At 45.9% G+C, this 16,325-nt stretch overlaps 1 protein-coding gene across 2 annotated transcripts in view; it reads left to right on the top strand.

The window, feature by feature from the left end:
* Positions 1-16,325, top strand: part of STX2 (syntaxin 2) — a 103,163-nt gene that overhangs the window by 48,668 nt on the left and 38,170 nt on the right. For both annotated transcript variants that reach the window (XM_040347502.1, XM_040347496.1), the window contains exons 4-5: positions 617-691; positions 4,563-4,636. In XM_040347502.1, the coding sequence (XP_040203436.1) occupies positions 617-691; positions 4,563-4,636 (149 nt within the window). The remainder of the gene's footprint in view (positions 1-616; positions 692-4,562; positions 4,637-16,325) is intronic.

The following is a 16,325-nucleotide window of genomic DNA, read 5'->3' as shown; positions in this document are numbered from 1 at the left end:
ACTCTCCAGTAGTCCAAGAGAGGGGGCGAGCACGACACTCCACACCGGGGAGAAAGCCTTGCATTACTGTGTGGAGTTACAGACCGAAGAACAGGAAGTGAGGATTTCTCAGAAGAAATAAGGACATTTAAAGCAAAATCAAAGGATGAGGTAAGTAAAGGAGGACTGCACTAAGGTAAAGGAAGCTATTTAGGAAAAAAATATTGTACCTTTACAACTCCTTTAATCTTCACTAAAACCTGGAAACTTGGAACTTCGTGTGGAGCCATGAAATTGGTAAATTATTGTGAAGTTCGCTACAGTAATTTATGTGGGGCAAGCCGCCTCCTCCTCCTATGCTATGCATTGTTATGATCTTTTATATAGGAAATTGGGGTTAAACGTCCATTTCTTGTGACTTGTTCTAAAGGTGGTGTAAATAAATATCACACTTCCTACTTTCCTTTGTAAGCTAGTATGTTGCACTCCAGGCAACACAACCATGTTAAGACATAAGGTCAGAAGTACTAGTAATTGATTTACTACTGCTAAAATTAAGATTGTTTAACTCTTTATCTTGTCCTCAGTCTTTTTAATTGCTTCTACTGTTGGATATATAATATACTTTTAATTGCAGAAACCAAGGATGACCTTGAAAGCCTTAACAAAGAAATCAAGAATATCGCCAACAAAGTTCGGACAAAATTAAAGTGTAAGGTATTCTGTTTACAAAATTGTGTAATTGATCCCTGTTTGGCTATAGCATTCTTAGTCCAATTGAATGCAAATGAAACTGAAAAGCAAAATGAAATCTGTCATTCGAGTCGAGCAGTGTTCCCATCTCTGCTTTTTCTTCATACAGTTCCAGCATCATTGTGTAATAGAATAGATGTCATGAACTACCCCAAAACTGCACACGTGTGAATGAGGACACTGCAGGGATCCTTCATCATCACATGCCTTATGCCGACGAGAAAAATGGGCATTTAAAAATTTAGAACCTGCTCTATTTTTTCTCGTTTTCGCGTCGTCGTTTTTCTCGTCGTGAAAAATGGTTGTGTGTAGTAGGCTTTAACGACGGGGAAAAAAACGTGCATGCTCATAAGCAAGTTATGAGACGGGAAATTGGCATAATCGGCCCAAAGGGTGGCGCCATTCGAATAGAACTTTATAGTGCCGTTGTACGTCACCGCACTTTGCTCGAGCATTTTTTAGCACGATCGTGTGTATGCAAGGCAGGCTTGAGAGGAATCGCTTCGAGAAAAACTGTTTTTTTCCATGACATGAAAAATGGTCGTGTACGCGGCTTTAGAAGGGTTTCCTGGTCCTGAAAGATTGTCTTTATATGCATTAATGTAAAAAAGAACAGCGTTGTGCTTTGAAACATGCTTGTTGGTATGCTGATGACCTACAGTATTTTATTCATGTTATCTATCATGACCAGCTGTGATTCATTGCAGCACCCTCTTAACCATAAAGATGGTACTAGTATGGAGTGCAATAGGAATATACTGTATTGCAGTTTTAGTTTTGTAGAATTGTGCAGAAAAAAGCAACAGTCCGTGTCAAAAATACGGACAGAGGTAACTTTTTGTTATGCTGTGGAAAGTGCAGAATGCTGTCCCTGCCACGAAGGCTGTCGTACCAATCGTTCTAAATCATACACGTGACTACCACCACCATTCATAAATGCACTCACTTCCACGTTTGACCTGTTAATCCCAGGTCAAGCCACGCTTTTCTCCACATAGAGAACCAAGCTCCTTTGTAATCCTCCTCCTAGGTCCCTTTTGCTCCTTAGTCCTTTAAATCCACAAAAACTGCACTATGGTCAAACGCGCGCAACACTGGATAACCTCATAGTGTAGTACATTAAAACCAATCTCTGTTTAATAAAACGTATTGTACTTGCATTAAGGTAAAAAATAGACAGCTTTAATTACAGACAGTAGGGCCTGCAGCTTCCGTGTCACTTCAACAAAGTCGCTCCGCCCAATATTTATTGGTATAGGTAAGTCGTAATCGGGCACTTGTGAATCTTAATGTAGAATTTCAGCTAAAACCTATCTGGTCTAAAAAATTACCCGCTTAACCCACATTAAGGTGAAAAACCTCCCGTGATGCTGCAGCCCCCCAGGTCCCCCCTTTTACTTGCTGAACCCGGTATTTCCAGCCACAGGGACAAGAACACCAGCTCCAGCTGGTGTCTAGGGTCCTGATTGGATATATTGATGGCAGCGCAGCCATTGGCTTCAAACTGGTGTCATTTAAATCCTATGAAATGGGGGGGCCGAGTCCTGCTGTCTGTGTCAATGGCCGCAGCAGCAGGACATGGGAGCGCGCTCTCCAACAGGGCACTTGAGAAGAGGGAGCGCCAGAAGTACCGCTGAGGGACCCCAGAAGAGGATCGGGGCTACTCTGTGCAAAACCAACTGCACAGAGGAGGTAAGTTTGACACTTTTTTTTTTTAAGCAAACGTTTACATAGCAGTAGTAAACCGCAAATATAACAAACATAAATAAAAATTGCGCCCTGGCAGTTTAAGGGCTCTTTCACACAGACGTTCCCCTTTTCTTTCCATTCAGTTCACTTCCTTTTTTGGGTGAAAAACTGATGCGAATGTCAATTTTGACAACCACGTCCGTTTTTCATCCTTTTTTATTTTATTTTTTTATTTTTTTATTTTTTATTGCTTTTTCATCCCTTTTTTTTTTTTTTTTTATCTAATCTCCCATGAGACTTTGTCCCAGCATGCATTGTGTTTCACATGCTGCTTTGTGGTACATTTGGGTAAAAAACAGATGTCAGCGGATCGGATGTAATCGGATCATCCGCTGACATCTGTTTTACGTCCGTTCTGGTTTTTATATGGAGGAAAAAATAGGGTTTTCCTCCGTCGTCCTAAGCGGAGACGGATGTCAGCGGATGTTCATTTGCTGATATCCGCTATCCCATAGGGTTACATTTATGTTGGTTTTTCATCTAAAAACGGATGAATGAAAAACGGACATACGAAACGTCCGTGTGAAAGAGCCCTTAGTTGTAATGTGTTAGTATGCACCTCATACTAGCACATTATGACAGACTTGCCTAAAAATGAAACCCTCCACTGGCACACTGGCACCACTGTAGGCACTTCCATCTTCACCCAGTCTTCCTTCCGGGTTTGCGGGCTTCGGCAGTGAGAATTGCTGAGCAGTGATGATGTCACTCCCATGAATACGCATTGGATTAACTGTTTATGCCACAGGGCTCTGAAGAAACAGCATGGGGAATGCCATTCATTCAGAGCATGTGGGCCGGTGACCGGCTGCTTGTAAAGAATATCTCAAATGGTGCACATTAAAGCGGAGGTTCACCCAAATAACATGTATATAACATCATATTCTTTATACTTCCACCATGTTACAGTATGCCCTTTTTTTGGGGGGGGGGCTCTACATACCTTATTATGGCTTTTTTCCACCCGGCTTCCGGGTACTGACTCCCGTGGGAGTAGGCGTTTCTATGCAGAGGCGCAATGTCACCTGGGACTTCGCCCAGATGATTGACGTCCTTGAGAAAAAGTCCCCCCCCCCGCGCCCGCCTATTGCGTAGGCGCGTCACGAGAGTCAAGAGTTTCCGAAAGTAGCCGAACTGCGAGTCGGCTGTATACGATGTGTAGAGCCGATTCGCAGTTCGGCTACTTTCGGAAACTCCGTGACTCCTGCGGGATTCAGTACCCGGAAGCCGGGTGGAAAATAGCGATAATAAGGCATGTAGAGCCAAAAAAAAAAAGGGGGCATATACTGTACATGGTGGAAGTATAAAGAATATGATCTTATATACATGTTATTTGGGTGAACCTCCCCTTTAAGAAGATATTTACTGTACCTATAGGTAAGCCTTATTATGGGCTTAACTATAGGTAAACACCAACCTAGGGAGTTTACGCCCACTTTAATACATATACTAACTATCCTTTGTAAAAAAAAAAAAAAAAAAGATGCATATACTTTCTATTGCAAGTCTGCTTCGGTTTGGTCATGTGATCCAGCTCCCCTGTGTCAGTCAGCGGCAGCCACAAAGGAGTGGAGGGACCGCTGAAATCTGCTCCACCATGGAAAACTATAGGAGATGTCATCACTCCCAGCATGCACAGCCATTGTCGGGTGATTTCTCCATTGCCCTGCAGCTGCCGCTGTTTGCCACGGGATCAAGTGACTGGACCGGACCAAGCTGAAAATGGGTATGTATATACATCTTCCTTTGCCAACTTGTTTTTTAAGGTGCTGGTTTTAGGGCTAGTATTCTGATTTACCAAGTGAGACACTGACCTGAAAAAACATGTATGTTGACTGGGGTTTGGATTTTTCTGATTTCAACCCTGTTCTAGCCATAATCGTGGCGCCTAGACTCGCAGGTTCACTTTAAATACATATCTTCTCTCGGTCACTACAGCATTTGGCTTCACTTGATGTTCCTTTTAAAAGTGGGAAAGATGTTGGTGTAGATTTGAGTTTTCAACAGGTAATTCCAGATTTGTGGCATGTTTTAGGATTGCGTCATTTTCACATTTCTTATATCGCTTCCTTTTCTTATAGCTATTGAGCAAACTATTGACCATGATGATAATACAAACAGATCCTCTGTGAATTTAAGAATAAGGAAGACTCAGGTAAGGCTTACACACATGACTTGACAACATTTTTGTTTTCCCGTTTGTTTTGTATGAGCAGTTCTTGTGTGGCTGTGATCTTTTACACACACGCGCACGCACGATTGTTCTGGGGAGACTTTATAAGACTTATGCAGAGGATTGTGACAAATTTAAATACAATTTATAGCTGATTGATGTTGGAACAGGTTTGTCTGATGCAGAAATGCTTGGATGGTGTTTTCAAAAATGGACAATGAAAGAAAGGAGGACACTAAGAGCCGGTTCACACAGGGGGCGACGTTGCGTCCCGTTCTGTACTATGGAACCGTTCTAATAGGAGCGACACAAATCGCTCCGACTTAGAAAAAGGTTCCTGTACTACTTTGGGGCGACTTTCATTGACTTCAAGGCAGAAGTCATTTTGCAAGTTGCCTCTGAAGTCGTGGGCAGATTGCCTTGTCGAGTCGCTCGGCAAGTCGTGCTGCCCGAGTGTGAACCGGCTCTAAGGGCTGTATTGTATTTTATCATGATGCTGATACATGTGTATGCACAAAAAGAAAAACAATGTGGTTGCTTTTCTAAAGGCAGATAGGCTGTTGACTTTGCAAGGGAGTTTTTACCTAACTTGGTGAATGTGGAGAAGATTCACTATGCAAAGAAAACTTAATCCTGTGCAAGAAAAATAAAAGTAATTATGTTTAAATATGATTTGGATGATGGAAGTCGGCAGAGCTTCACCTCATTCCCTAAGCTCTGGGGAAAATTCCCCATGAAAGTAAAACACTTTTTTTATTTGGCTTCACATGCACTTGAAAGATTACACTAACATCTTAAAAGTAAGCTTTTAAAATGGATGTCCGCTGAAAAAAATATATTAAAAGCCAGCAGCTACAAATACTGCAGCTGCTGACTTTTAATATTAGGACACTTACCTGTTCTGGAGTCCAGCGCCGTCCGCAGCAGAGGACGAGCGATCGCTCGTCACTCTGCTGCCCCCTCGCCATCCTCGGTGAGGGAACCAGGAAGTGAAGCGCTCCGGCTTCACTGCCCGGTTCCCTACGGCGCATGCGCGAGTCGCGATACGCCTGCCGATTGGCTCCTGCTGTGTACTGGGAGCCGAGTGTTCCCAGAGCACAACGGGGGGGACGGGAGGTGACGTCATGGCCGCAGTGTGCCCGGAAGTGGGTGAAAATACCTGTCTTTAGACCGGTATCTGCACCCCCCCTCCCCCTGAAAGGTGTCAAATGTGACACTAAAAGGGTGGGAGGGTTCCGATCAGCGGGAGTTCCACTTTAGGGTGGAGCTCCGCTTTAAGGACAGAATACACTCTGTATGTCTCTCTGTGCTGTAAAACCTTCTCCCTGTTTTTTTTGTTTCTTTCATTTGTTAAGTGTATGCACTGAGCCATGAATGCACAAATCGCTACATTAGCATGCATGGCACTTTTGTCATCGCAGCCCAACCAATTTAGCAGGCCTAAGGCTCTGAAAACAGAAGACGACTGGGCAAGGGTGAAAGCGCTGGGGACAAGTGACTGTCATATCGCTGGAGAAAGGCAATTACAAGATAAGCATATCATAATGTGCAAATATGCTGAGTAATAGTGTACATCATGGCAAAAGCTCCTGGGGGCCCTAATATTCTTAGGTGGTTTAGTTACTTTTAAATATATGAAAGTGTACAATTGGTTAAATTATGATCACTTTGATGTAGCACTTTTGTCTTAAAGTGGCAACAGACATAAGCGTTAGTGGCTTTGATCCAGCTACTTAAGATGATCAGATGCCGTAGGCTATGGCAGACATCTCTTCGCTGCAGAGCACTCTTGTTCCATGAAGCAATTGGCGTGTGCATTTCTCCAGCCAGTCACTGATTGTTTTTTGCTGTGGGCTGGCGCTGGTTGCTCCCCTCTCCCTTCTCTGTAAGCCTTAATATGCATATTCGCCATATTCGTGGGAGATCACTGTATTTGTTCAGTGAGCTATCATGCATACATGGCCGGCAACCATCTGTTGTTTATTGCAAGTATTTTTGCAAGAACGTTTCGGTGTATGTTTGTATAGCTTGCAAGTCATCCCTTCTGTGTCTATATAAAGTTAGGTACCTTTTTGTGTACACTTAAAATGTTCATGTTTTGCAGAGTAGGACTGAACAGGTAGGGCGTGACTTTGACTCCTCATATAAAGCAATATGTTAGTATCACTGTTTTGGTGTAATTAGCTAGACGTTGTTTGTGTATAGTAGTGGGCAAAGGTCTAATAGATAATCTACTGACATATAAAAGAAAATTCTCTGTTACTGCTTTATTGAGCCCTGCATTCTATAGTTAAAGGAAATGATCAAAGTACACTCTGTGTAAGCTACATATTGTGGTTGTCCACTATTTTTTTATTTATTTTTTCCTTTTTAACCACTTAACCCCCGGACCATATTGCTGGTCAAAGACCAGAGCACTTTTTGCGATTCGGCACTGCGACACTTTAACTGACAATTCCACGGTCGTGCGACGTGGCTCCCAAACAAAATTGGCGTCCTTTTTTCCCCACAAATGGAGCTTTCTTTTGGTGGTATTTGATCACCTCTGCGGTTTTTAGTTTTTGCGCTATAAACAAAAATTGAGCGTCAATTTTGAAAAAAATGATTATTTTTTACTTTTTGCTATAATAAATATCCCCCAAAAATATCTAAAAAAAACTAAATAAAAAAATGTTCCCCCGTGTAGGCCCATACGTATTCTTCTACATATTTTTCGTAAAAAAAAAAAAAACGCAATAAGCGTTTGGTTTGCGCAAAAGTTATAGCGTTTACAAAATAGGGGGTATTTTTATTAATATATATTTTTTTACTAGTAATGGCGGCGATCAGCTTTTTTTTTTTCCGGTACTGCGACATTATGGCGGACACTTTGGACACTTTTGACACATTTTTGGGACCATGGGCTTTTTTATAGCGATCCGTGCTATAAAAATGCATTGGATAACTATAAAAATGCCACTGGCAGTGAAGGGGTTAACACTAGGGGGCGGGGAAGGGGTTAAGTATGTTCCCTGAGTGTGTTCTAACTGTAATGGGGGGTGGCCTCACTAGGGGAAGGGACTGATCTTCTCTTCATACATTGTATGAACAGAAGATCAGCATTTTTCTCCCTGACTGGACCGGGAGCTGTGTGTTTACACACACAGCTCCCGGTCCCCGCTCTGTAACGAGCGATCGCGTGTGCCTGGCGGCGATCGCGCCCGCCGGGCACGTTATATATTACGTGCTCTCGCGCAGAGGAGCCGACCTACCGCCGTAAAACTGTGGCGGCTGGTCGGCAAGATGTTAAGAAATGCAAGTCTATGTAGGAAACCTAGGTGTTGAGCTAGTAGTAAATATCAGAGGATGTAAACCTGATTTAATGAAATTTGACCTAGGCACATATATCTGCAGTGTTTTATTGTCTCTCTCCAAAGCCCTAAGTTCTGTGTGTTGCTGCTGTTTTGTTCCTCTGTTACCAGCAGTGGCAGCTGCTCCATTAGGGGCGTTGGGTTTCTGCCCCCTAATCAATGCACCCAGCCCCTACTATAGAATTTAGAAGCTTGGATTTCAATGGGGTTTTTTTTTTTTTTAAAGTATGATTATAGCCCGGGTCTCTAATTGGCTTTAAAAAAGGGTGGTTTTGGGACGCTGAGCACTACGCCCTGAGCCCATCCAGTTGTGTGACAATGGCAAATTAATATTCTCTTTTGTCTTGCCGATGGTCCTCCCAGCCAAGCAGGAAGTGGGTCCTGAGACCCAATTGGCCAGGAGTCTGATTCTCCTCCTGGCCAATCGGGTCTCAGGACCCACTTCCTGTTTCAGGTGGGAGGAGAAGCAAAACCTCTTGTGGGAAGGGCGAAGGGCGAACGGACGAAGCAAGCAAATTGGGTAGCTGGTGAAGGGAGTAGTTCAAGTACCTATCGAGGCCCGCCTGTGCATCGGGGTGGGGGTTGTGGCGGTGGTATGGCAATGTTGAGCACCAGCCGCTACTGGTTATCAGCATGACCATTTCTGACAGGGGAGATGAAAGCTGCCTGAAATGTGTGTCGGGGAGGTTGCTATAAATTAGCAGCGAACTGGTCTTGTCACAGTACAGCTCTGAAAGTATCTTTGTTCTTATGCCCTGGGGGGGGGGGGGGGGCTTTCCTTTCCTTCAATCAGCTGTCACACAGTGTAAGCCAAGACTACACTCCTACAGCTGAATGAGGAAGTAAAAATTCTAACACTATGTAAGATTTCTAAAGAATTTAGCAAGCTGAAGTCATATATATACATGTAGATCTTATGCATGGAGATTTATTTTATCCCTGTGTATCATCTGAGACTGTTCACTTCACTGGGTATAGTAGGGGGTTTACATCCACTTTAACTTAACGTTTTTGTTATGCAACCTACATTGTCTCCACACAAACTAGCAGATCTTTATGCCGCACTTGCCGATCTTTTGAATAAAGGGGTTATTGCCCTAGTTCCACTGACAAAAATGTTTCAGGTTTTCATTCCAACCTTTTAACAGCTGCCAAACCAAAAGTGTCTGAGGGACTTAAATTCATTCATTCAGATCAAAAAGTTATGCATGGAATCCAGCAGGTTGCTAATAGTCTCCTATGCAGGAGACTTTCTAGCCTCTACGGACTTCAAAAAAGTGTACCTGCATGTCCCTAACTAGGGTCGGTCTTCTTAAGAAAGAACGTTTGACTTTCTGCTTCCAGATACAAACTGAACAGTCCATGAGCTGTCCTACGGCCGCTCTAAATGAGAATTCTGCACTTGATTGCAGCCTCCTTCAAGGCAGTTTAATTTGCTCATTTCTATTCCAGGCCTCTTCAACTCAACTCTGTCCTTGTATGACAAGTTCTTTCAGTCTTTGGACAAAACTGACTTGCCTGACTCCAAGGAGCGGATTATCACTGGCCTGGTGGCCTAGAAATCCAGCTTTTAAAGAGGTTAAGGCAGAAGTCTTTTTTTTTTATCTTAATGTGCTTTATGCATTAAAATAAAAAATGTTCTGTGTGAAGCAGCCCCCCTAATACTTGAGCCCCATCTCATGATCCAGTGATGTTGCGAGAGAGGTTTGGCTGTCCGGGACTCGGCCTCCGGATTGGCTGGGACACAGGTGGGCACCATTGGTTCCCACTGCTGTCAATCAAAGTTAGTGAGCCAATGAGAGAGAGGGGCGTGGCCAAGGCAGGCCTCTGTCTGAATGGACACACAGAGCAGCGGCTCTTCTCCTGTCCCCCAAAGCAAGCTGCTTGCACTTGGCAGGAGGGGGAGGGGCAAGAGTTAGTGAGGGACCCGAGAAGAAGAGGATCTGGGCTGCTTTGTGCAAAACCACTATACAGAGCAGGTAAGTATGATATGATTGTTATTTCTTGTCCAAAAAAGACTTTAGTGTCACTGCTTCTTGTTGCCCTGCAAAATCCTATCAATAAAAGGCAACCTGGAGGGCTGGGTAGGTGTCCTAGACACCTTGTCATTGCTGGTGGAATCCTGTCTCCTGATCAGCATTCTAGATTTTTGGACCATTTGTATGTACCCAGATTGCTGAACCTCCTGCCTCGAGGGTCATCCCATTGAGCTGCAGACAGACAAAGCCAAAGCAGTGGCGTACATCAGCCATCAGGGAGGAACCAGAGCTCTTTCCTGGCAGAACTTAATTTTCCAGCCTTGACGGTTGTTTACATCCCTAGTGTAGACAATTGGTGGCCAGACTCCACTCATTTGTTAGTGCCCTTGTCCCAGCGGGGGTCCGTTCACCTGAAGTGTTTCAGAACCTGTATCACAGGTGGGGTATACTGGACATGGACCTCCAAGTTTAAACAGCAAATTGGACAGTTTTGTCTCCAGGTGCAGAGAACCTCTGGTAGATTCTTGGGATCTGTACAACCTGATCTACACCTTTTCAGAGTCTGAAACGACTTCCATTGTTACTCCACAGGGTCATAATGCAGGGTATTTCGATGCAACTCATAGCTCCAAACTGGCTTGGGCAGATGTGGTGCTCCAACCTCATATTACTTCTGGCGAACACCAGTTAATAATGCTTTTGGTCGCTGACTTTTGAAGCCCAGTTTTGATTCTGTAATTCCCTTGCTATTAAAAGCTAGAAAGTCTACCACCACAGGGTCAACCATTGTGCGTGGAACCATACTTTCTTTATCGTTACATCACGGGACACAGAGCGGCATTCATTACTATATGGGTTATATGGAGTACCTTCAGGTGATGGACACTGGCAATCTCAAACAGGAAATGCCCCTCCCTATATAACCCCCTCCCATAGGAGGAGTACCTCAGTTTTTACGCCAGTGTCTTAGGTGTTGGTCATGGTTTAGCTTGCCTCCGCATCCTTGGGATTAGGTGAGCTAACCGGTTCTGTCCAAAGGCCTCAGTGCTAAAGTGGTCAGTAACCGGGCCCCAAACCCTTGGGGTATAGCCCATAATGCTTTTCTTTTTAGAGAGCTGGACCCTGGGCCCAGAACTTAGAAACCTTTGGGGGCCTAATGTTTCTGTTGCCAGGGTGCTATATGGGCCCAGGACAGTGGATCCTTCATAGGAACCCAGGGCCTGAAGGTCTAGACATCCCCACGGAGATGGGGGAAGATTGGGCCTCTTGCTTGGCAAAGTCCTGCGGCATGGAGCAGGTAAGTGAGGGGAAAACTTGCGGAACTTGGTTCTTAGCAGGTTTTTTCTGGGGGGTCACAGGGGACTTGCCTAAAGTTATGCGCTGCATCTGGCAAACTAGTCACATATCTTAATGATAGGATGGCTCTATGTGTATTATTCCCCATAAGAAGTGACCTCCCTTGTAGTGTTGGAAAAGCATTGAGTGGGGCCTGTGTGATATAATGTGTATGTGTGTGTCAGAGAGCTGTGCTTACCTGCAAGCCTCCAGGCGATGCTCCATCAGTCTTCCTCCTCTGAGCCTGCAAAGCAGGCAAAACGCTGACCTCCTCGTGGTTCCAGCTGGAGCAGAGAGCCTTCCTTCCCCCCAACCCCCCCCCCTATCGGCGGGCGCGCGCGCGTTCACGTGTTATAGGCGCAATTCGCGCCGTTTAGCTGAGGGGGGAAGGGCGGGTCAGTGGCTTAAGGAAGGGGCGGCCCTTCCTTTTTTGTTCCAAACAGCTCATTCGATACATTGGAACTGGGGAGGAAAGACCAGAGCGGCAGCACGGGGCGCCGAGGACACACAGTGGCCAGAAAGGATATTGCAGTCTTCAGAAGACTGTTTTCAAACCTAGAAATAGGCTGTTTCTTTTCCATCTCATAGTTTTTCTTTGCAATACTACTCAGGGGGACAGAATGCTTTTTCTTTCCTGGATTTGAAACAAAAAAAAAGAAAAAGATTGAAAAAAAAAAAAAAAAAAGTCATCTAGGGGAGAGGAAGCATTTTTTATCCCCCAAACAGGTGTTTGGGCAATTAACTATTTATAGTTCCAAGTACCAATAAGCTAGCAGGTGTACCTCGGTATTGTACCATGGCATCCGGGTCAGAGGGTACAAGAGGTGGGGATTCCCCCAGAGAGTCTGAGGTCTCGGACAAAGTTATGCCGCTGCTTTCCCCACAGGGAGCCTTGGGGCCATCGGGATCTGGGGCTGGAGCTGGCACGGGTCAGTCCAACCCTAAGATAGTCACGGACGAGGTATTACTCACCTCTTTAAAGGAGATGGAGAAAAGAATGGGAAAAATGATAGCCACATCTATGCGGGGCAGTAAACGGATTAGATCTCCGTCGCCCGAGCGCGGACCCTCAGAAGAGGAGGTCCTTTCCTCAGGGGAATTGGACGACCTCTTGGACAAGGACCAAGTAGGTTCAGGGATCGAAGATCCGGATACAGAGGAGTCTGGAGCAGTCTCCCAAGGGGAGAGCTGGTGGATTCAAGCCTTAACGGACTTGGTCCATAATGCATTCATCTTGCCAGTACCAGATCTCCAGGTATCGACGGTTTCAGCTTTGGGCTCACTGAGGGCGCCTCAAAGCAATGCAGTATTTCCGATCCACCCTCTACTAGAGGGAGTTTTGTTCCAAGATTGGAACAAGCCAGATAAAATCTTCTTACCACCTAAAAGATTCTCTGCCCTATATCCTATGGAAGATAAATTTTCCAAGAAATGGGCTACTCCTGCAGTGGACGCAGCCATCTCATGTATTAACAAATCATTAACATGCCCTGTAGAAAACATACAGGTATTCAAGGATCCAGTTGATAAACGCTTGGAAGCACTACTTAAGAACTCCTTCACTACTGCAGGGGCAGTAGTACAGCCAGCTGTGGCTGCGATTGGGGTTGCTCAAGCATTATCGGATCAAGTTAAGCAGATGCTTAAACTTATTCCTGCCCAGCAGGCAGAAGAATTTTCGGATGTCCCTAAGGCCATATGTTTTACGGTAGACGCAATTAAGGATTCTATCCAGCAAGCGTCACGTTTATCGTTATCCCTTATCCATATGAGAAGACTCTTATGGTTAAAAAGCTGGGAGGCCGAGCCCCCATGCAAGAAACTCCTGGTAGGGTTCCCCTTCCATGGAGGACGACTCTTCGGAGAAGACCTAGATAAATACATTCAGACCATTTCAAACGGCAAAAGTACTCTCTTGCCAACTAAGAAGAAGTTTCAGGGGCCTGCGTTTAAACGACAGTACTCCCCTGGGCAGGGGCCCTCTAATGCCAAACAGTATCGACGGCCTCCTGCGAAAGCAAACTTCGGCTTCAACAGCAAGTCACAAGGACAGGCGGCTAGAGGCAGAAAGCAGTGGTTTCGCAAACCAGCAAGACCAGCCCCCAAGCCGACCTTATGAAGGGACGCCCCCACCCACGAAGGTGGGGGGAAGGCTGCGACTCTTTTCAGAGGTTTGGGAAGCCAGCATTCCCGACAAGTGGGTACGGTCTTCCGTGGCCACGGGCTACAAATTAGATTTCCGAAGGTTTCCTCCTCCTCATTTCCAGGAGTCGAGGATTCCAAACGATCCAGAGAAGGGAGCCGCATTAATGTCGGCATTAAATCATCTACTTTCCCAGGAAGTAATAGTAGAGGTACCAGTCCTGGAACAGGGGCTGGGTTTCTACTCCAACCTATTCATCATCCCAAAGTCCAAAGGAGATGTCAGGCCAATTTTGGACCTAAAGATGGTAAACGCATACCTAAAAGTCCGCTCATTTCGGATGGAATCCGTGCGGTCAGCAGCTGCCACACTCCAAAAGGACGACTTCATGGCGTCCATAGACATAAAGGATGCCTACCTTCATGTTCCAATTTATCAGCCACATCAAAGATATCTACGCTTCATGGTGGCTTCACGTCATTTCCAATTCGTGGCGCTTCCCTTCGGGTTGGCTACGGCCCCCCGGGTGTTCACGAAGGTCCTAGCTCCAATCCTAGCCAAGCTAAGGATCCAAGGGGTCACGATCCTAGCATACCTGGACGACCTCCTAGTCATAGATCACTCGTCTCCCGGCTTGGAGCGAGCAGTGGCCCTCACGGTCCAATACCTCGAGAAGTTCGGCTGGGTCCTAAATCGAGAAAAGTCAGCTTTCCTGCCCACAAGGCAGTTGGAATATCTCGGCATGAGATTAGACACAGAACAACAAAGAGTGTTTCTACCTCTGAGGAAGGTCAAAGCCATCAAGGAATTAATCCTACTGGTTCTAAGCAAAAAGGAACCGACTATTCGCCTATGTATGAGGTTACTAGGCAAGATGGTGGCCACATTCGAGGCGGTACCATACGCCCAGAGCCACACTCGCATCCTGCAGGCAGCCATCCTGTCGGCATGGAGCAGAAGGCCACAGGCCTTGGATATCCCGTTGCCGCTCTCATCAAGAGTCCGACAAAGTCTGTGTTGGTGGTTAGACCCTCAGAATCTACTGAAGGGGAAGTCTTTCAGCCCAGTGGCTTGGAAGATAGTGACCACAGACGCCAGCCTGACGGGCTGGGGAGCAATTTTGGATGGTTGCACTCGCCAAGGTACTTGGGCAAAGCCAGAGAAGCAGTTGCCCATCAACATCTTGGAGCTCAGAGCGGCTCGACTAGCCCTCAGGGCTTGGACGTCAAGATTGCAGGGGTTCCCGGTGAGAATTCAATCAGACAATGCCACGGCCGTGGCATACATAAATCACCAAGGGGGAACCAGGAGTCAAGCCGCTCAGAGAGAGGTGAGCTTGATTCTCCTATGGGCAGAGGCTCATGTGCCCTGCATATCGGCAATATTCATTCCAGGAGTGGACAACTTTCAGGCGGACTTCTTAAGCCGCCAGACTCTATTGCCGGGGGAATGGTCTCTGCATCCACAAATCTTTCAAGCACTCTGCCAAAGATGGGGAGTGCCGGACGTGGATATCATGGCATCGAGACTCAACAAGAAGCTAGACAGGTTTCAAGTCCCGCTCAAGGGATCCGATGGCCTGCGGAACCGATGCGTTGGTTTACCCTTGGCATCAGTTCAAACTTCTTTATGCGTTTCCCCCGCTCCAGTTACTACCCTGCCTGCTGCGCAGGATCCGGGTGGAGCACATACCAGTCATCCTGGTAGCTCCAGCATGGCCCAGAAGGGCATGGTACTCACTAATCTTAAGGATGGTAGTGGGAGACCCTTGGACTCTTCCTCTACGGCCAGACCTGCTATCGCAAGGTCCGATCCTCCACCCTGCCTTACGGCATCTAAATTTGACGGCCTGGAAGCTGAATCCCTGATTCTCAGGGGTAGAGGTCTGTCTCAGAGAGTAATCTCTAACCTAATCAGAGCCAGGAAACCGGTCTCTAGGGTGATTTATCACAGGGTCTGGAAGGCCTATGTAGGCTGGTGTGAGTCAAAGCTATGGCTTCCTCGCAAGTTCACCATCGATAGAGTGTTAAGTTTTCTCCAGCTAGGAGTGGATAAAGGATTGGCATTAAGCACAATCAAAGGACAGATTTCGGCTCTGTCAGTGTGGTTTCAGCGGCCGCTGGCCACCCACTCGCTGGTTAAGACCTTCCTTCAAGGGGTCTTACGTATTAAACCTCCAGTTAAATCCCCGCTTTGTCCGTGGGATTTAAATCTTGTTCTGTCAAGTTTACAGAAACAACCGTTGGAGCCGTTGGCTGAAATTCCTTTGGTTTTACTGACAAGGAAGTTAGTATTTTTGGTCGCCATAGTTTCCGCAAGAAGAGTATCGGAACTGGCGGCCTTATCCTGTAAGGAACCATATCTTATTTTTCATAAGGACAGTGTCGTTCTCCGCCCTCATCCTTCCTTCCTACCGAAGGTTATATCCAGTTTTCATTTGAACCAGGATTTGGTATTACCATCCTTCTTCCCTAAACCTACTTCCAGAAAGGAAGGGTTGCTGCATACCTTGGATATTGTCAGGGCCATGAAGGCCTATCTTAAAGCTACAAAGAAGATCCGGAAAACAGATGTGCTATTCATTTTACCGGATGGGCCCAAGAAGGGGCAGGCAGCTGCAAAGTCCACCATTTCTAGGTGGATTAAGCAATTAATCACTCAGGCCTACGGCTTGAAAGGGTTGCCTCCTCCAGTATCATTAAGGGCTCATTCTACTAGGGCCATGGGCGCCTCCTGGGCAGCACACCACCAGATCTCTATGGCTCAAGTTTGCAAGGCGGCAACCTGGTCTTCTGTCCACACGTTTACAAAATTCTACCAGTTGGACGTAAGAAGGAATACTGATACAGCCTTTGGGCAGGCAG

This window comes from Rana temporaria, chromosome 1, assembly GCF_905171775.1.
Source record: "Rana temporaria chromosome 1, aRanTem1.1, whole genome shotgun sequence".
In the NCBI taxonomy this organism is placed as follows: domain Eukaryota; kingdom Metazoa; phylum Chordata; class Amphibia; order Anura; family Ranidae; genus Rana; species Rana temporaria.
The sequence above is the reverse complement of the archived record's forward strand: the minus strand, read 5'-3'. Positions and strand labels throughout refer to the sequence as shown.